The sequence below is a fragment of the Cygnus olor genome, chromosome Z (genome assembly GCF_009769625.2).
Source record: "Cygnus olor isolate bCygOlo1 chromosome Z, bCygOlo1.pri.v2, whole genome shotgun sequence".
Lineage (NCBI taxonomy): Eukaryota > Metazoa > Chordata > Aves > Anseriformes > Anatidae > Cygnus > Cygnus olor.
In genome coordinates, this window is record NC_049198.1 from 60220616 (window position 1) to 60241575 (window position 20960).

Genomic DNA, 20960 nt, shown 5'->3' on the forward strand with positions numbered 1-20960 from the left:
AAGATACAAGTAAGCTGCAATATATAGAAGAAAAGCAAAAAAAAAATCGTTTGTAGTAGTTGTTTTGATAATTTCAGAGCAGAATGATATGATAAAAGAGAGGCTATGAGTGTGTATGTAGCATTTAATTAAAAGAGTATGCATCAAGCTTCATTTTTACAGCTCAACAGCAATTAGTTGCCATTTCCTCAGTGGATAAAAGCAAGTGTTGGTCTATCAGCTACTACCCCTGACATAGAGAAAATGAGAACATACGCCAACAGACATTTTATAACCCTTGAACACCTCTGCCATAATTCAGATGAGTTCTTTCCCTCTGCTGAACTCCAAAATGGTTGAAGACAAAGCTGAGAACTGTGAACAGTTTAGTAGGACTAAACTGAATTATGGTAATGCCAGACTATAAGTATTCATCTGAAATTCCTAATACATATTTGTCATAAAGCACATAAAACCCTGCAGAATTTCATGGTGATTCATTTCCTTTTCCTTGGACTACAGAGAAGAAAAAAAGAGACTTTTGTCACCAAGAACCACAGACTCATCATAAGGGATGGTTAGGACCCATGCCACTATTTGTTCTGTTTGATGTCCCCATCCAGCCTCAGGCAGCCATTTGTATGGCCTATTAAAAGGGTTTTCCTGAGATACTTGAGGAAATGTAGATAAATTAATCAAGGTTCATTTTATACTGATAGTTTGATAACATCTGTGTGAGTCTGTGTGTGAGCCAGCCTGTGAGGAGAAGTGAAGGAAGCATCCATCTGACCCACCTACGTTCATTAAAAGGACTCCTATGTCTCATCTTGCATGATGAAGAGAAAGGAAAAGCCAGGTTATCTTATTTCCTATTAGTAAATTTAGGCTAACAGTCATTGCTTCTCTGTTTTATAACGGTGTTTTAAAAGAATAGGTAGCTAAGCTTTGAAGGTATGAAGTATTCTATAAACCTTGATTACCATATCATACTTAGCAGACTTGCCATGTTAAATGTTACTGTGCTGTTACAGGCATACTTGAGGCAATGAAAGGACTGCAAAAGTTGAGGCAATTTTCTCATGGATAAAAAGTATATTTGTGCAGTATAGTCATCCTGCTTAGCTTAAAGGATTGGGAAGCAGGGAGGGGTGGGCAAGGGTCCTGGGGTAGAGAATGGTGTGTCCTGTGCATCTTTTGCCAGACTTGAATGCCTTATTGAAAAGCTTATTCCTTAACATTTTACCTTTCCTATTTATTGTTTGTGTGTGTGTCTTGTGTGCGTGCACATGTATTTAAAGACAAATCTAAAAAGCACAGCAGGCTCGATCTGCAGCTTCATATATCATTCAAGCTCAGAACTTCACAGGGTGTAAACTATTGTTCTGCACCTGCCTTAAAAATTCGTTAATCAGGTGGGGTGGAGAAGGTGGCAGTAAGTTTTATCCTAGCGGTGCCAGCAAAACTTCGAACAGCTATGTTAATAACATATTTCCTAATGTTCTTTAGTGCTTTGCATCCCATTCCTAAACCTTGTATTGAAGAACAAAAATTTAGATAATTTTCTCAGTATGCTGAAGAATGTCCCATGGATGGAAACATTGCTCTAGCAGTTTGCTTTCTTCCAGCTGCAGCAGAGTAGCTGGGTGTGATTTATTTTCTCTCCCTTTGCATCGAAACTTTTCTCAAGGGACCAAGGGACTCATGGTGGTATATGGCTTTCTTCCATTTTTCTGGATTCTTAGGATTTTTTTTTAGTCCTCCTCCTTCACCTTTTCAATCATGTGGCTGGAGATGGGAATAAAAGAAGTGAAGCTTCAGTTTTATACAACAAACGAGGTCAGATCATGTTAACAGTGTCAAACTCACAGTCACAACCCTAAAACATGATTATCCATGACTGTGCTGCCTTCCGCTGGTCTGGATCGTTTTTGCTTCTCATGCATACTGAATAAGGTGAAGGTGAAATCACCACTCTAAACAATATTATTAAAAAGACTTTATGAATTCTATGAATAAGAAAATGTACAGATAATAGTTAATGGGAAGGTTTGAAGGTACTGAAAGTACTTCATCGTGACAGCAGGTGGATTAGACTCCACCTGAGGCAGTTACTGGTTGGAAGCAGAGGCAACTAGGACTTCCCACCTGCTGAATCGAGCCCACTGTGCTCATTTGGTTGTTTTAGTATATTTTACAGTTTGTTTTCTTTTGTTTTGTCTTTTTATTTCAACAAAATGAAAATAGAGCTCGGAAGTAAGTTGTATGAGCCGTTCCTTTCTAAATTTGCAGAGTTTACCACTGTCTGCATGCAAAAAATAGAGTCTTTATTTGTGAACTTCAGTGGTCTGATTGCTACCATGGAAACGCGATCCAGAATCATGATCTTTTGCTGTGATAAGTGAAGTTTATAAAATCAAGGTGTTTCATATTTTCTCTTCATGAACTTAAGAACAAAAGTCCATCAGTTTTCTTTAAATCTGGCTGCTGCAGCTAAAGACTTGCCATTACCTAGGTATACATTTTTACGGTCTGTAACATGTTTATCACATTGGTGTCAGTTGGTACCTGTTTTGCTACATCGTCAATGATTTTCTCAAAATTTTGAAGTGGACATACTCACTGGCAAACAGGTGTGTCAAGGAATCTGAAGAAGAGCAGAAAAAACATGTTCTGCAAATTGTCTGAGAGATGTTTACCAAAACACCAGGATTGTTATTCTCCAGTCAAGTCATTACAAGCTTACCTGAGTAATTATTTTTTTCTGAGACTATGATGATACAGCTCCATACTTTGGAAGTGCTTCCATATTTTCGCTTTAGCATAGCTCCTGCTCACAGACTCTGAAAGCAACATTCCTACAATCTGTATTTATGTTGTGCTCTAAAGGAGGCCTCCAGGGGAAGAAGAGTGTATCGCATTCCAGTAACAAGATGCTGGAATGTCAATTTTATGCAAACAGTTGGTTTCTACCTTATCGGAGTTATTTCCATGTGCTAAGAAAGATATTTCAATCTTCATAACTTTCTCATGGAGGTTAGCCTGGATATTTAAGGGAACGCTTGGTAACCAAAGATTTGAACACAGACTTCCCAATTCTGGTGTATCTTGAAGAAAACTTCCATTAAAATATATATATATATATTTATATTGCTTCATCTGTTTCTTAGCATTTAAGAGGTCATTTGTAGCCCTTTTCTCCAGATTCCTTTCGAAAAATAAGCATCACTGTGTAGGATTCCTTCCCCCCTCAATTCTGCCTCCAGATTAAAATAATTTGTAGCTATCTTGGAAGCATCGAGCTGCTGGAAATGAAGAGAGTTGTTTGCTCCCAAGAGTTTAGGGAAATAATCCTGATCCCACTGAAGGCATTAGCAGTTTTGTCATTAACTTAAAAGGGGTTAGAATTTCATCCCCAACATTCAAAGTACAGAGGAATCAAAATGATTTTCCACATTATTGTTTGGAGCACTTTGAGGCTTACAGAAGTGAAAAAGAATAAGTCCTTTTGAACTGCTGTGGCTTTACCACAGAGTCTGGCAGTGACATGGGGTTCTTTTATGCTACTGCTAGAGTTTAGTTTTTGTTTATACAAGAACAGGTTTATATGCCTTTGTGAAATCATGTTTGTTTTATAAGATACACAAAATTTTCTAAGTAACATGATAATTGAGAAATAGGCAGAGTACACACTGGCAACCCACGTGCCACAAAATGCTGCCAAACTTATTTTGATTTGACAGCTAACCAAATAGTTCGCTTGGCTGGCCCATAACATACTATTCAACTTATCGAGTCTCTTATAAATTGATGTGCTGTTTTTGAAAAAGGCTGTTTCTTGCTTCAAACATCCAGCAGAAAAGTCATTGAAAGTTCAAGTAATCCTCTATTGGGAAATGTTTAACAAAGCACTCATACTTAAGTAATAAATTGCCTGTTTGTGAAAATCACATCTACAAACCATTACTTTAGTAAACATTTACTTTGATTCAGAGAATCCATAAGAAAGATCATGTTCCAAGATTGTGCATAACTAATTAATAACAATGCAGATAGGTAGACTTCAAAGAGAAAAATACATCCTTACTTCTTGTATAGTTTCCCAGTTTTCTAGTTTAAATAGTGCATTGAGAAGGTATGTCTAATATATGTTTAAAATGTAAGCGTATTCAGATTCACAAATTATGTAAGAAAATTAAGTGTATTGGCAAGTACATTGTGTATTTAGCTGCTGGTCAGATGGAAGTTGTGTTTAAAGCAATGAGAAACTCACTTATCACTGTATCTCCATCAGGTTCAAACACCTGCTAACCCAATCCATTTCCGACAGAACAGGGCTAATACCTGTATCTAGTCATGTAGACATGGGAAGATTCTTGATCGCTACAGCATTAATGACAAAAAACTATTGTTCTATGTTTCTTCCTATGTCTACTTGTCACGATACTGAGGCTTTGAGGAATGTTTTGGCTTTCTTTCATGTAGTCTGGATAAATTGTTATCTCCCTTTTTGAATTCAACTTTAACCATGGCAAATAGTATTCTCAAGGACATCACATTTCCTTGCTCTTTCCTTTTTTGCGGTGTTGAAGAAGCATGCTTCTCATTGTAGCAGGCACATGACCAATTCTGAATTTACACAAAGTACTCAAGGCATTGTCCATGCAGTTATTTGTTCTTGTAAATTTTATGCATGCTTTTTAGAAATCCTTGCATGACTACACACACACACAAATCTGACTTAAGATTCCACTTTTTAGATTAAGAAGTGTAAAAATGGAACAAAGGAAACTGAATGATCAAGCCAACACATTGGTGGACCTGGCAAAGGTTAGTAGGCAGTTATTCTTGTTTTAACATTATTCCTTTCAAAATGGAAGAATTTGAAAGTGAAAATATGCATTGTACATGCAGGTATTGTTGACAAGTATTGTATTTTGTTTTTGCTTTTATTTACAGAAAATGAAAATATGCATCTGTTTTAGGTTGACACTCATTAAATGAAACATTTATGACCCTGACCAAATTTTGAATGCACCATTTATTTTTTTTGGGGGTGGGGGTTCATATTTGAGAAAGATTTCACAATCAAGAGAGTGATCCTGACTGCTGATGAGGTGAAGAGTCACCTGATGAGGTGACTGCAGTGATCATGGTAAGTCCTGATCTGTGGCTAGGCTGTAGTAGTGTAATGCTGTGTAGTAAAGGGGTTACCTGTCCAGTGACAGTGTGTTTGCTGTGAAGAATCATAGTAGGCAGGCTGAAATTGAAGGTTCTGGTTTTCTGTTCCTATTTTCATATGAAGCAGCGACATTGGATAAGTTGGTTTAGGTCTGCATTTGATCCACATTTTTATAATGAACAATAGCTGCCTCCTTTGCTGATAAATCGTAAGGGTAAGGGTTCATTAATCTTTCTTCAGCCCTTTGAGATAAGTGAAGTTGCAAACTGCTTGTCTATTGTTGCTGGCTTTTTTTTTTTTTCTTTTAATATGTGTATAATTGCAAGAGAATATCAGGGTTGAGCTGAGAGCATTCCAGGTTTCACATTAAACCTCAATATATAACTTTTAAGGATCTTAATTTGAAGCTATATTAGAAGCTTCCATTGGTTTTACCTAAGGGTTTCTTGTACACCCGTTTCAGGCATCTCAAGGCCTGCCTCCATTTAAACTACACCATCAAGGCAAAGATTAAATTCTTCAGCATTCCTTTCCCTTTTGCTTTAGAAAACCACCTGGCAGCTTCACTTGCTGAAAATACATTTCACTCTATGGTTTCTAGTAGTTAATAAGGAATTTTCACATACTATTTAATGTAGAATAGTTTGCCTTCAAGTAATATGCTGGCATCTTGAAATTGGGGGCAGAGAAATGGGTTGTCAACACTCACTTGATAGTGAAATGCTTTATGCTTCAGGCAGTCAGCCTTTCAATTTTCATTCCCTTTGAATGGTTTATAAACTTCAGCCAGTTTGTCTACTGAATTACATGCAGTTTTAACTTTAGTTTAAGTCTAATCTGAAGTCTCAGTCTACAAGAGGGAGAAAGTCATTTTTAACCATTTTCTTGCCTCAATGGCAAGAAAAACTAATGGAAGTGGCAAAAAAGTGACAGTCCCTGTGAAGTAACATGTTTCAGATTACATTTTTATTGACCTCTATGGCATTTAAAATTCCCCCTATATACTTTCTGTAACCAAATACGGTTTTGCAGTGCACAAATGGACAGGGGAGCACAGAAGCAGAGGAATGTACAATTCAGCTTTTATTCCTTGTACTGCAGTTCAAAAACAGCCCACCCAACTACTTTTGTTACAGCCAGTTCAAGGAAACCTGGTCAGTTTAAGGAGGAATCAAAGGAACAAAATCTGTGTTCTGCTTAAAAGTACAAAGGTGTTTAAAGTCAGAGAAAATGCCGAAGAGTCAAGGATGCATCACTGCTGTGGCACATGAGTCTTCTCAGGGTTTACACAACTAACTGTTTCTTGGCACGGTGCATTTCTAAGCACCTGAACTTCTAAAAAAAGGTCTGCTGTATTGTCTAATTCATTTAGATCTTGGCATTCAAAGTGCTACTGAAAATGTGTTATGTTTCTGCTCAACAGAGTTAGTAAAAAGCTTGTTCTGAATTTACATGCAAATTATTTCACAAGGCTATATCTTTTTATTTATTTATTCATATATTTTTTTTTTCCTTGTGGAGTACAAAAGTGTTTTCAAACCCTTGTAGATTTTACTGCATGTTACAATATTTGTAAGATCTATCTAAGCCTTTGTTTACATCCTTCTACTTTCAGACTCAAAACATCATGTATGACATGATTTCTGACTTAAATGAAAGAAGTGAAGATTTTGAGAAGAGAATTGTTACTCTGGAAACTAAACTGGAAACTTTAATTGGTAGTATTCAAGCTCTACCTGGACTGATTAGCCAGACAATCAGCCAGCAACAGAGGGATTTCCTCGAGGCTCAGATACAAAATTATGATAAGCATGTTGCCTACAGTGCTGAACGATCACGATCTTTGTCAAGAAGAAGGAGATCCTCATCCACAGCACCACCAACTTCATCAGAGAGTAGCTAGAAGAGAATAAGTTAACCACAAAATAAAGACTTCTTGCCATCATATGGTCAATATTTTAGCTTTTATTGTAAAGCCCTATGGTTCTAACCAGTGTTATCTGGGTTCTGATGTCAGAATCCTGGAAACCTGAACACAATGTTTTAGGCCAAAATGAGTGAAAACTCTTTTTTTTTTCCCCCATCCACCTCTCAGATGCACAGTGAATGCACCTATTACTGCTATATTAGATTGTTCCTCCTGTAATTTCACTAACTTTTTATTCATGCACTTCAAACAAACTTTACTACTACAATATATAATATAATAAAAATGTTAATTTCTGCACATAGTTGCTTGGTTACTTGGACTTTAAAAGTTTTTTTTAAAAGCTCACAATCAAAAGGCCTAATTGTAAACATTTAAGAAACAAAATTGAAGCTTAATCATTATCCCTCAGTATGAAAACCAATTCACTAAACTTTGCTTGCAGTGGAGGGGGAAAAAAATCAGTGTTCATCTAACAGTGTGCTGAATAACGTATAGTCATTTTAGAAGGTCACTGACAGCTTCAGTTTCTGAAGGGATTACTTAAAAACATAGCTTATCCTAGAAAATGAGTTAAGAAGTATGCTATGGGTTTTTTAAGATCTTCTTAGGGCTTTTGTTTAACACGCATTTGTACACACGCACATAGATAATACATATACATATATATATATGTATATAAAGTTATTTATGCCATGCCCATGGCAAAGATCTTTTAAACTGACTATTTGTAAAGCTGCTGATGTGCAAAAAGCACAGGAAGGGTCCTGTTCATTTATTTGGAGTCTCATAATTACTCCGGGTAAGTATGTCAAGACAGAAGCATCACTTTCAAGCTGGAAGTCTCCCATTAATGCTACTTAGGTTTTGGAAATATTGGGTTGCTCCTAACTCTCTCTGCTTCCTTTTTTTGTACTTAATGTTTCTGGAGTGAATAACTGACACACAGAGTTGGAGTGTACAAGCTTGTGTGATGGCAGCACAACGTCCTGTATACATTATGTTTAGATAATCCCTGTGGTTTCTGCTATGCCGTCAAGTTTAGCAAGAAAGTTTTAACAATATTTCCAAAAAATTGTAGTAAACCTGCTGTAGACCGGAGTTATGTGAGTGGGGTATCCGTACTATTTTACTTCCGTGCGGAGATAATAAGGTCTTTCTTGAGAAACCAAAGCATAGTGTACATGTTTGTGAAAAAGTTCTGGCTGACTTTTCTCCTTGTTTATATTCCAGAGTAGCAAACCTAGGTAAGCTTAAATGCTCAGCACATGCAACTTGCATTCTTGATTTCTATTTATAAGCAGGAAGTTATAAGACTCCATAAAATATTTTATCATATTTGATATTTATAAAATATACTAGCCCTGCGCCCTCCCCTCTTAATTTACAGTGAAAGGTGACACAATAGCTAAGTATAACAAGTAGGTATGGCTAACTGTTTCCAAGGAGTACTACATCTGTCTAGATGTAACTAATGTGCATGTTGAAGGAAATGATGATAATCTACAGAAGTTTGTGAGTTCTGGTCAGTAGCAGTAGCCAGGGAGGACAGTAGTAGAGAAAGTCAGGGCAGCGTGGTGCTAGATAAGGCAGGGGAGTGGTTCGCTGCAAGCTCCCGAGATTCCCCAAGCCAGGTACAGAATCTGAAAAACAGCAGACACTTTGGGCCTATTTATAATAAATGGTTTGCCTTTTTTTTTTTTTTTCTTCTTTTTTTTTGGTACAAAATATAATAGATAGATGTAAGTTACATACAGTGGCATTGCTTGTTTATAAAAAGCTCACGTGTTTCTCCAGCACTTTTATGTCTTTGAGAAAGATGATGACTTTGCAGTATTTCCCCCCTGGATGAGCAGCACAGTTGCATACCTTTAGAGTGCCTTCCTTATAGACTGTGGTATTTTGTGACTGGAAATAATAAGCTGTATGTGCAGTATTTGCAGTTCTGCTTTGGGGATTTTTCTGTTTTTGTGATGTTCATCTCTCTCAGTTACCAAAGGACAAAAAAAAAAAAAAAAAGGGGATATTATATAGTGCTAATACTTTGCTAGTCCTAAACTGGGTGAGATTTTGAAGGGTCATGAGCCCACCTTCTTCATCCTGTTGGTAGAATTAGAAGTAGTGATTAATAATACTGGAATTTAGTAGTCAAGTTGTAGAATTCTTCCTTGAATATTTTTCTTTTTCTCATTCTCCCATTTTTTGTGTTTAATTTAAGAATGTTTTTCTGTCATTGAAAGTGAAATATGTGTGCTGTAGTTTAAATGCATCCTTCTTTGTCTTGTCAGTGTGAACTAGCTCTTTTCTTGCTTACAACATCTTTTTTATATTTTAAACTGTTTTTTTCCCTTTTTCTCCTCTGGGTTGTACAGTGGGATTTTAAAAGAACTGTAGTTCCATATTGAAAATTCTTGCCAATCATTCAGAGTTAAGTTTGACTTAAGATCTGTCTGCAAGTATTGAGCTGGTTTATTCTGATGTGAGAGACCTACTGTCATCTTTGACCTCTCAGTTTTGTGTTACCCATTAGGACACAGGAGACCAAACCAACCAAACCAACTAAATTCTTGCTGTGGCTTTATGCAGGCAGGGCTGATAGATGTGATGTGACTATCCCCATCAGTCGGGTTCTATAACAGTCTGCCAAATTCTTTTGGATTTCTGTCTTGGTTTTTAAAGCAAACAGCAAATGATGACACCGTGGAATATTCCAGTACAATTTCTTAATTCTCTCTAAAGATCACTACAGATATTTTATCTGCATTTTTTGTACTGATGAGTCTTTTCTTCTAATACCTGGTTTTGCAAAGCACTTAAAGTACTTCATTTGAATCCAATCCAAGACAATACATATACAGCCTTACATTCAGGAGAGCACAAAGTACTATGGGTTTAATTTTCTGACTCCTAATACAAAATTCCCTTTCATCTTTCCTTATTAGAGTCTTGTACCACAAATTCCATTACTGATTTTTTATTTCTGAAACTCAGACTCTTTCCCCATGTTCTGCATATCAGCTAACCAAAAGGAAAAGTATCACTATGACTGATCTCTGAAACTGCTTGTGTAGTTGAACATAGATTTTTCTTAGATTTTTCTTTGAAAGATCACTTACAAATGACAAGGAATCCCTCTCCGACCACATAGCATATTTCCTGTGTTACAGTTGAAAAGCTTTGTGCATATCCCTCTTCACTGATTGGAAAATTCAGCTTTCACTTGTGATTGAACATGTCTTTTTCACTGTGTTCCAGGTACTAATTCAATTTATCAGTTACTTTTGAGTCATGTTGCTAACTGCTGCATTTTTAATGACACTTAGCAAAGATACCTTGGCTGTAAAGACTGGAATGTAAGATCACAAGTAGGCCCATTCACCATGCTTATAAATTAGTACATTGTACTAAGTACAATGTACTAAGTACATTGATTTAAATAGTATTTTTTTAGTTACATTTAAGTCTTTGCAGGATCAGAATAATACTTCCACAGCATAAATAACTTGCAAATTCCTCTTTGGTTCTTAATTATCCAAATTGTTATCTTTTATAAGCCTGCAGATCTTCCTGGAAGAGACCCATGCAACTCAGCCATTCTTTACCTCCCATGTCGCCATAAAGATGGATCTGATACAGAAAGGACTTCTCTGTTTAAAAGTTAAGCAACCAGCTTAGGATCCCTGAATATCTTCTAGAACTCCATACCTTTCCTCGTGAGATGTTCAAAAACCATGGTTTCCTAGAATGGGTCTGAATCAGTGTCATAATGAGAGGTCAAAGATGGGTGGTAGGCAAACTGTTTAACTGGTGATCAGTTTGTAAGACTCTTTCTATGTCAGATCATACATAGACATTGATACAATGCACATTAAAAGCATATCTACATATGAAATAATAAATGGTTTAAATATGAGTGTCTCATATTCAGAATAAAACCTATTACCTTAATCAGTAGTACAAATGTTAATTGTCTGAAAGCTTTTTTTCCCGTAAGTCTTATGAAAAATCCTCACTAAGTTTTATCTTCAGAAAGAAGGTTTTCTGATTAGTGAGTCTGTTCTCACCGTCAAAATTTTTGTTGCTGAAAGATATATACATTTTTTTTCTTTAAAGGAAGCCTTTAAAGTTCTCTTAAAACATTTACTAAGTGGTGAGAAGCAGCCAAATAAGGGGGGCGGGGGAAAGGGGGGTGCAGGAAAGAGCTAACATGGCTGTGTCTCACTTTTAGCGACCTGCTTCCTGTCAGGGTATCTCTGTGCTCAAGTAGAAGCAGTCACAAATTTCCCACCCCGCAGCACTCTGACCTAGATACAAGCCAGCTGGAGCCCAGAGGAGCACTGACACAGTAGCACCATCCTGACGTGCACCTTAAAAAAATGGTTGGCTCAACAAGAGTCAACGAGTTCAACAAGAGTATGTTGAATTTTATATATGCATAAGAATAAAGTTAGTCTACATCTGTCAATCCATGCCGTCAGGACTTACGAGTCTGATCCTATGCCTGCCAGCATTAGTGCAGAGAATACTGGGCTGTATCACCAGTTAGCCTTTTTCCTCCAAAACATTTAAGGAATATCTACAAGGGTCTTTGCCCTCCCCATGGCTGGGAAAAAAAAAATACTTAGGAGACATGTTGCAGTCAGGTGTGCACAGGTATGCCTCTGACCTGCCCATCTGCATATCAGCTCTCATCCAGAAACCCCATAGTGAGCAAGCACAGCATGGAGCACGTCTCTCGGGAACAGCCTCATATGCAAGATGAGCAGAAGGAAGAGGAGAGGAGAGTGCTGTTAAGTCATGTAACTCTGCTCAAGTCTTATGGCCGAGCACAACACCAAGCCTAATGCAGGTGCCTGGCTTCCTGTGAAGAAGTGCTTGCAGCCAGGCTGTTCGGCACAGGGACGGAGCAGGTGAGGTATGGTCTGGGCTAGTGTGTACAGATGTGCACAGTTAAAATGCAGTCGGTTGCCAGAACTGGCATGACCATATTGCTCTATATTTCACTTTACCAGTGATGCTGTTAAAGTTCGGCTAGGTCAATAATTTCCAGGCTTTCCTATGAAGAAGTTTCTCTAGCAGGGGACCCTTTCTGCATTATATATATATATATATAGCATAATTATATATATTAATATATATATTATTAATAATATATTAATAATATATATAATATAATAATATATTAATATATATTATTATATATAGGATAATATGCATAATTATATATATATAATATATATAGGGCATGCAACACAGCTGCAGTGCAAGAAAAATCATAAGCTACAAACATGGACCTGTTGTAATCCAATGTGGCAAGTGACTATATCAGACGGAGAAGTAAAGCCTAAAGTACTTTATGCTGACTTTCCTTGCATTCAAATTCATTTAAACCCATTAGTATCTTCAAATATTTAGGAGAATCAAGACAGTTTTCAATTATACATGAAGAAAGCAACAAGCTTTTAGTTAGAGTAAGAGGTTCTACTTTAAAAGGATGCTTACTCTAACCTCTTATTGGCTTCCAAACCTGCATTTCCAAACATGCGAAGTCTAAAGAGGAGCTGCGTGTTTGGTTCTGTGGTTACAACAACATAGATCTTGGAACTGAAAAGCATCTCTAGTCCAGATAAATGATCAAATGTCATGTGGCACCAGGAGTAGTAATGAATTTAGAAGAAAACACTGAGGTATATGCATTGACCAGCTACAGAGCTTGGCTTCAGATCTTAGGAAGATTTAAGTGAAGCCTCACTAAGGGTCTGAAAGTCATAGGCATTAGAGGAAGAGGAAGAGACCATGCAATTACACTTCCTGCAATGAGGTCTAGGAACACACTGTGCATAATAGTATCCATCACCTTATGGAGAAGTCATCAAACTGTTACAGAGATATGAGGTCAGCTTATCACAGAAAGTTAAAGCAAGAATTTTTTAAATTTTTTTTTTAACAAAGAACTCCAAACACGGTAATAGAAACAAGGAAAAATTCTGAAAAAGCTTGTGACAGATAAATGTCTCAAAAGGCCCCTAGCCTCCAAAAAAAAAAATGAAAATGCAAGAGATGAGGTTTCAAGCAGACATAAAGCAAAAATCGATCAATAAAAATCAAACAAAACAAAACAAAACAAACAACAACAACAAATCACAAGAACAAAAGCTACCTAAGGAGCAGTTTTAGACACTCAGAATTGCCCTTCAAAAAACCTTTACAATGTACTGAGTAGCAAAAATACGTGCTAAATGAAACGTGGCAGTCCTCTGCCAACCCAAAGTGACTGAGACCAAATTCCTGCTGGAGCAGGATTTCTCCTTCCTGTGTGGGAACCACAAAGGCCAGCACATGGACCTGACATGCATATATGAGAACAAAAAGTCTATCTTAAGAATCCCTCCTAAATTTAAATAGCTGTTTCAAATACAAGGTGGCATCACAGTAACTTTCAGACCCCCCGATACTCTAATTTCACAAATATCACTTACCACCATGGTGATCTGAAAGGCGAGGTAGCCCCAGGCCACTTGGGAGCAAGATCCAGTCTGAGAGGTCACAGCCCCCCTTGTTAAGGTTCGTAAACTGGGAGTCCATTCTTCCACCTGCATCTCTATATATTTCACTGCATTTTTATATTTCTCAAATAGTCTGATGGACCAAACATCACATCTCAAGCATTATGTCAGCACACATTTTGATGGGCTGTAATGCTGCTGTGAGGAAACGACGGGGTCTTCTGCTCCACTGCAAGAACAGGCAAAGCTGTGCCACGCGGCAGGGCCTCCTCTTCTGACATGTGCCAGCCTTTGAGATCAAAACCATCAGCATCAGATATCAAGACTCAAGAGGAACAGAACTTACTATGGTGTTCTGCCTGGCCAGTAAGATTTAGGAGCTTAGCTTATAAGTAGTTAGATATTAAAGTCTTCTCAAAAAGAGAGAGAGATTAAATAATTGTGTTAGGCCTTGTGTGGAGACAGGCATTGACAAGCCCTCTAAAAATTGTAGACTGCTTTTCCAGTACTCCAATATTCAAGACTGTATTTCCTGGTTTGCTATCCAGTTTTCTCCGATGTATAGATTATTTTTAGTAATTCAGCTCTACTTATTTTCAGTTTGAAGGAATTGCTGTAATACAGCAGCACAAAATATGTGCACTTCCAGAAGTGCTGATACTCTTTTCAGCAGAAGGGAAACAGGAGAGAGTTGGGCAAGTAATGGATAGGCTTTCCAAACAAGATTTGCAATCAATGTCACGGAAGTAGAAATAGGAGAGAGGGAGGGTTTGATCTTCAGCTGGGACAGCCTAGGATCTCTCTGTTAGTGGTCAATGGATAGGTTTAAATTGTCCTTTGACAGCTGTGTCCAAATATGCCATGGAACAGGCTAACTCTACAGACAAAGTAGGCAAGGGCTGGTGCTTCGTGGCAGCACAAGACATCTGTCTGTAGCTCAGACTACACCAGTGAACATGTACTTCCCCTACTGGTGTTCTGCTCAGAGTTCTCCAGCTGTTCATACAGTATTCAAAGAGGACTAGACAAAAAAACCAGACAGATAAACTGCTAACATAGAAAATATTTGCTTTTGACTGTTTAACATTTGCCTTCTTTTTTTCCCCTGAATTAAAAAGATTAAGAAGGAAGGCGTATGAAAAACAGTGTCAGTTTTATTCAGTAGGAACAGGCTGTTTCCATGACATTTATGCATTAAGCTTTTTCTAAATGACAAGCAAGTTGGCAAAGTCTCTTTTTTTTTTTTTAAAAAAAAAAAAAAGGCTGTCTTCACCCTCCCCGCTTTGATCTTTGCTCATTGGGTGTAAGAAAGACATTGTCAGGCAGAGGGCCTTGTGTAACCTTCCAGCCTGATGAAGAAAACGCTTCCTATTTGTGTATGAAATGGCAAGGTGATAGCTGCTGGTATTTCAATGCAGAATTCAGGATATGAAGTTCTACCTGCTTTGACTTGTGCTCCTTGCCCTGCAAGGAGCTGGAGAATAGCACACCTTCCATGGCTGCACAAGTGGTTCTGTAGTTATTTGACCAGCTCTGGTTCAGTTCAGCTGAGTGCATGTTAAATAGGCTGAGCACCAAGGCTAGCTACAAGGCAACTGCACAAAGGAGCACAGCAAAGGATGTGGTGATTTGGGCCTTGTGAAGAATGAAGAAGCATTATGCCACTGCTCAATAATTTATTTAAACAAAGCCAGAAGTTTCCCTGAAGCCTCACATGTACTGTGGATCCAAGTAACTCTCAAGATGACCGTCATAAAATCTTGATGGCAAGTAAATTCATATTTCTGTTTTATGGCATTTCTGGTAGATAACTCTCTCATGGAAGGGAAGTCACAGAGAACAACGTTCATCTGTCCAAATTAATCTATAGGAAATACCACTGCTTTACCTGAGATTTGATTTCGCACCCCTCAAAGATGGGGTCCCTCATCTGTAAGTATACTGGGAGTTCAGTTGTTCTGCCAAAAGAAGAAATCTCTCTTTTTTTTTTTTTTTTTTTTTTTTTTTGAAGAGAAACAGCTAAACAAACCCAAAACCTGGGTACCAATGACCCTCATAGGGAAAGACTATTTGGTTCAGCTGTCTAATTTTCCATATGTGCTCAGATGACTCAAACAGAACGGTACTTATTAGAGCCAGAGCCAGCATGCAGATTTCCTCTTCTGATTCTTTCCAGGTGGATACTTAACAGCCGCCCACCAGCCAGCCTCATGCCCTGTGACAGGATGCTCTCCCTGCGAAGGCAGGAAGGATGGGCTCCAAGGCCCAAACAAAGTACCAGGAGCACGTTTCCCTCTGGCCACTCTCTTGTATTACCGGCTGGGAGGAAGCCCTAGGAACTTGGTGCTTTGCTCCTTCTTCACAGAGTCTGAGACAGCCTGAACATTGTTATCAGGCACCCTACACCTGTCACATTCACAACAATAAGCCTGTTTCTGGTGGGATTTGGAAGTGAACTGGACACAGAGCAGCTCAATGATGCAAGTGCCAGAAACATTTTGAGAACTAATCACAGAATCACAGAATTGTAGGGGTTGGAAGGGACCTCAAGAGATCATTGGGTCCAACCCCCCTGCCAAAGCAGGTTCCCTAGAGCAGGCTGCCCACGTAGGCATCCAGACTGGCCTTGAATATCTCCAGAGAAGGAGACTCCACAACCTCCCTGGGCAGCCTATTCCAAATGCCATTGGAACCAATGCCATTGTTAGATCCCTCTTGTGAAGTCAGTCCTAGGCTTTTTCTGTTACCCTTGGTTTTCAGAAAAAGAAGAAGAAGAAGAAGAAGAAGAAGAAGAAGAAGAAGAAGAAGAAGAAGAAGAAGAAGAAGAAGAAAAAGAAAAAGAAAAAAGCCTGTAGTGCTTCTAATAGACACAGCCAAAAGATAATTGCTGGTAATTGTTCTAAAAGCTCTCCTACAACTGAAGAATGAACCACCCCCATCCCCCTACCCCACCCCAAAAAAACAATGGAATGATTCTGCATTTTGGAGACTAATCCCCAAGGGAGCCTGCAATGAAGATGGGCACCTTCACTGGTTCCCCTGCCAACATAGTGCTTTTGCTTTCTGATAGCTGCATGCAAGTATGCCGTGTTGACATCCAGAAAACAGAAAATCTTCAACATAACAGACTAACAATATTTTTTGACATGATGAGGAAACCACACACTGCTCTGTGTCAACAACCAGTTAGAATGCTGCTCACCTGTCAAAGCACCATGTCTGAGCACAGTCACATCCTACAGATGAGTAGCACCAAAATATATCTCATCAGCCAGCAGATCATTGGAGCAGAATCTTTTGTTCGTACTGTGCCAGCACACACAACACTGCTCCCTGACTGTAGCAGCTGGCCAGCTCTTTGGCCTTCCCATTTGTTCTTCTTATAGCCATATTGCACCAGCCATATCCCATACCGCAGGTTAATTTGGTCCAATCAAGCCCAAGTAAAGAAATACAGGTATTTACATGAATCAGCCAAGAGAATGTGCCATACGTTACATTTTGCTGCTTTAGGAAAGCAGACTATCTTGAAAGGTCACAGAGATAAGTGTTTGATATTCTACTAGAGTGCTGCTTTAATAATAAAGGATGTGCTTATATTTTTATGGCATTGTTGTGGTTTAGCCCGGCTGGCAGCCAAACACCACACAGCCGTTTGCTCACCCTCCCCCCTCACTCTGCGGGATGGGGGAGAGAAACGGGAAAGTGAAGTCTGTGAGTTGAGATAAAGACAGTTTATTAAGACAGGGAAAAGAATAACAATAATAATAATAATAATAATAATAATAATAATAATAATAATAATAATAATAGTATTAATAGTAATAATGTGTACGAAATAAGTGATGCACAATGCAATTGCTCACCACCCTGTTGACCGATGCCCAGCCTATCCCCGAGCAGCCGGCCCCCCCTCCACCCCGGCTAGCCACCCCTATATATTGTTCAGCATGACATCAGATGGTATGGAATACCCCTTTGGCCAGTTTGGGTCAGCTGTCCTGGGTCTGTCCCCTCCCAGCTCCTGCTGCATCCCTAGCCTGCTCGCTAGCAGGACAGAGAGAGGCTGAAAAGTCCTTGGCTTGGTGTAAGCACTGCTCTACAACAATTAAAACATCAGCATGTTATCAGCGCTCTTCTCATTCTAATCCAAAACATAGCACCCTACCAGCTACTGGGAGGAAAATTAACTCTGTCCTACCTGAAACCAGGACAGGCATATTATGTTTCATATATTGCAATAAGCCATCAGGAAGACAATGTTAATGTTGTTTTTGACTTTTCTATTCATGCCAAATAGGCAAAATCTAGCAAGCTGGTGAAAGTTAGCCTATATGCTATTTGAGTGATGGTTATAGGAAAGCTTAATCTGATCAAGGTTAAAATTGTTTAGGCATAAAAATGTACTTAACAGCTATAAAGAATTGCTAAACTGAGAATTTAAGAACATTAAGAGCAAGGTTAGCTACCATTTTAATGATGATTTCCCATAGAAAGTTTTAAGTACCTGTTGTTCAATTAGCAATGAACTGATTAGTGAGAACGAAGATAAGGACTCTCCCCTCTAGTTGTGATTTAAGAGGCAGTCAAATATTACAAGAAAAAACTCTGAGAGAAGTGGGTTGATGAGCCCAAACAGGGGGAAGTACTTCTTATTAAAAGCCCAAATCCTTTTCCCCCAACCCAATTTACCTACAGATCTTTGTGCATCTAGGCATTTTTCTTCTAACCATGCTTCCTAGCTGTCACCCAAAAGAAGCTGACCCACTACAAAAATCTGTGCATGATGAGTTAGTTGTCCCCCTTACTCTATGAGAGGCTGAGGACTCCACAGGACAGCTTGAATATTTTGGGAGGTGGTATGAAAAAAACGAGTACTCTGGCACCCAAACTTTTTGTAAGAGCCCTGATTTTAAAATATCTTAAAATATTTTTAATATCATTTCAATTAAATGTGTTTAATATCATAGAATCATAGAATCATAAAGGTTGGAACAGACCTTCAAGATCACCTGGTCCAACCATCCCCCTACCACCAATGTCACCCACTAAACCATGTCCCTAAGCACCACGTCCAACCTTTCCTTAAACACCCCCAGGGAGGATGACGCCACCACTTTTCTGGGCAACCCATTCCAATGCCTAACTAACTTTTCTGAGAAGAAATGCCTCCAAATTTCCAGCCTAAACCTCCCCTGGCGCAACTTGAGGCCATTCCCTCTAGTCCTATCACTAGTTACCTGTGAGAAGAGGCTGACCCCCAGCTCCCCACACCTTCCTTTCAGGTAGCTGTAGAGAGCAATAAGGTCTCCCCTGAGCCTCCTCTTCTCCAGACTAAACAACCCCAGTTCCCTCAGCTGCTCCTCACAGGACTTGTGTTCCAGACCTCTGAACTCCCAGAGTACTGTGGGAATAGTGTAAGATTTTTTGTAGTAAACACACAGGCAAAAATGCCAGAAGAGTTATACAGTAAATAAAAGGAAAAAGCTAAAACAACAGTATTATTTCAGTTTACTTTTCACGTAAAATATTGCAAGAAGTTAATGAAATGTAAAATGCTGCAAGTGCTTTCTTTTACAATAAGTTCAATGATTTCAGAAGTAATTTGCAATATGCAACCATTAGGGCATTAACCAGTCACTTGAAAAGAATAACATGGGGATTTGCTGCTGAAATATTAACGTTGATGAATAGCAACGTCACTGTTTTCAATCGTGCTAGACTTTCAATGAAATACATTGTATAAGTTGACATGTTATATTTCTCCCTGCTTTGAGATTTGCATTATTTGAATATTCTTTGAATTAGTGGCAAGTTAAGCCGTGCTGGGGTTTGAAGAACAAATTCCATGAAAAGTTTTAAGACTTCTTTTTGAAAAATTGTGGTGGTTTTACTCAGGTGGGCAGCCGAGCTCCACCTCAGCCGGCTCTCTCACTCCCGCTCCTCAAAGGGAAAGGGGGAGAAAATATGATGCAAAGGGCTCAAGGGTTGAGATAAGGATGGGGAGGTCTCTCAATAATTATTGTGATGGGCAAAACAGACTCAGAGTAGAGAGACAGTAAGATTTATTGCCTGTTACTAACAAGCTAGAGAAGTGAGAAACAAAGGAAAGAAACCAAATATGCCTTCCCCCCATCCACCCTCTTCGACTTCCTCCCCCCGAGCTGCGCACGGGAATGGGGGCTGCAGTCAGCACTTCACCTCCGACACTCCTTCTCGGTCACTCTCTTCGCTGCTCCAGGTGGGGTCCCTCCCACGGGATGCCATCCTTCCCGAACTGAGCCTGCGGGGGCTGCCCACAGGCAGCAGCTCTTCAAGAACTGCTACCACATGGCTCCGTACCACAGGGTCCATCCATCCCCCAGGAGCAAACTGCTCCAGCACGGGTCCCCCACGGGTGGGCGGCAGCTCCCCCCAGACCCCCTGCTCCTGCGTGGGCTCCTCTCCACGGGCTGCAGGTGCTTCTGCCACCTTGCTGCTGCAATCCCAAGAAACTACAAAGCCACCTAGCTGCTGAGGCCCTGGGGACAGGGGTGGGGAGACAGTTCAGCATTACATCAGCTTGTAATGTCTGATTTTGTTCTTTACGAGAACAGAAACAAAATGATAATAACAATAACAACAACAACGACAACAATAATCCAAGATTTTCAGAGGTGTTCATGGTAAATAAAAAGGATGTATGGCATGCTGGCAGGGGTACAGGAGTATGATATTCCTGGATATCCTGGCTCAAGCCCAGCTTTGCAGCACACGTAAGACCAGCATATTCTGACAAATCAAGTAATGGTAGTATATACTTGCATTGGACACATTTCAGCCCCATACTCCTTTACAGTTCAGCAGGAGTCTCCCTCACTTTTTCCAAATCGTGAAGGAGAACAACACTTCATGAAATATTCCAGCCTCATTGAAAATAACTTTTTTTTCTGAAAACACATTTGGCCAATTTCAGCCAACATAGTGTGTGCCCTTTCCCATGCCAAAGTTTAGTTGACAGACCCTGTGTGGAGCAGTATTTACTTCTGCTTATGTGGACTAGGGTAGAAAGGCAGGGTCCTACAGACTTCTAGCATTTGTAGACTGAGTCAATCCCATGACACAAACTTCGTATTATATTTCATTTACTCTTAGTAATAGATCAGCTGTGCCACACGACTGCCAAACAGGCAGTTAAACCTTTTCTTTTCTGAGCAGAGAAGCAAACTGTGGTGCTATTAGTACAGGCAGATAGAGGGAACATAGCTCACAGGGCACAAAGATGAACAGCATCACTTTCCTCATCACTAAGCACAGTTACCACCTTACTCTGCCAGTTTTGCTGTCTTTTAAAAGCCCAGAGCATTTCAATTGTATAATATGTCTTTTT

General features: G+C 39.2%; 1 protein-coding gene across 1 annotated transcript in view; it reads left to right on the plus strand.

The window, feature by feature from the left end:
- The window catches only part of KCNN2 (potassium calcium-activated channel subfamily N member 2), a 131712-nt gene extending 122080 nt beyond the window's left edge, over nucleotides 1–9632 (plus strand). The window contains exons 10-12 of the mRNA XM_040540892.1: nucleotides 2224–2232; nucleotides 4737–4806; nucleotides 6774–9632. Coding sequence (XP_040396826.1) covers nucleotides 2224–2232; nucleotides 4737–4806; nucleotides 6774–7061 — 367 coding nt within the window. The 3' untranslated portion in view covers nucleotides 7062–9632. The remainder of the gene's footprint in view (nucleotides 1–2223; nucleotides 2233–4736; nucleotides 4807–6773) is intronic.
- The last annotated feature ends 11328 nt before the right edge of the window (nucleotides 9633–20960 follow it).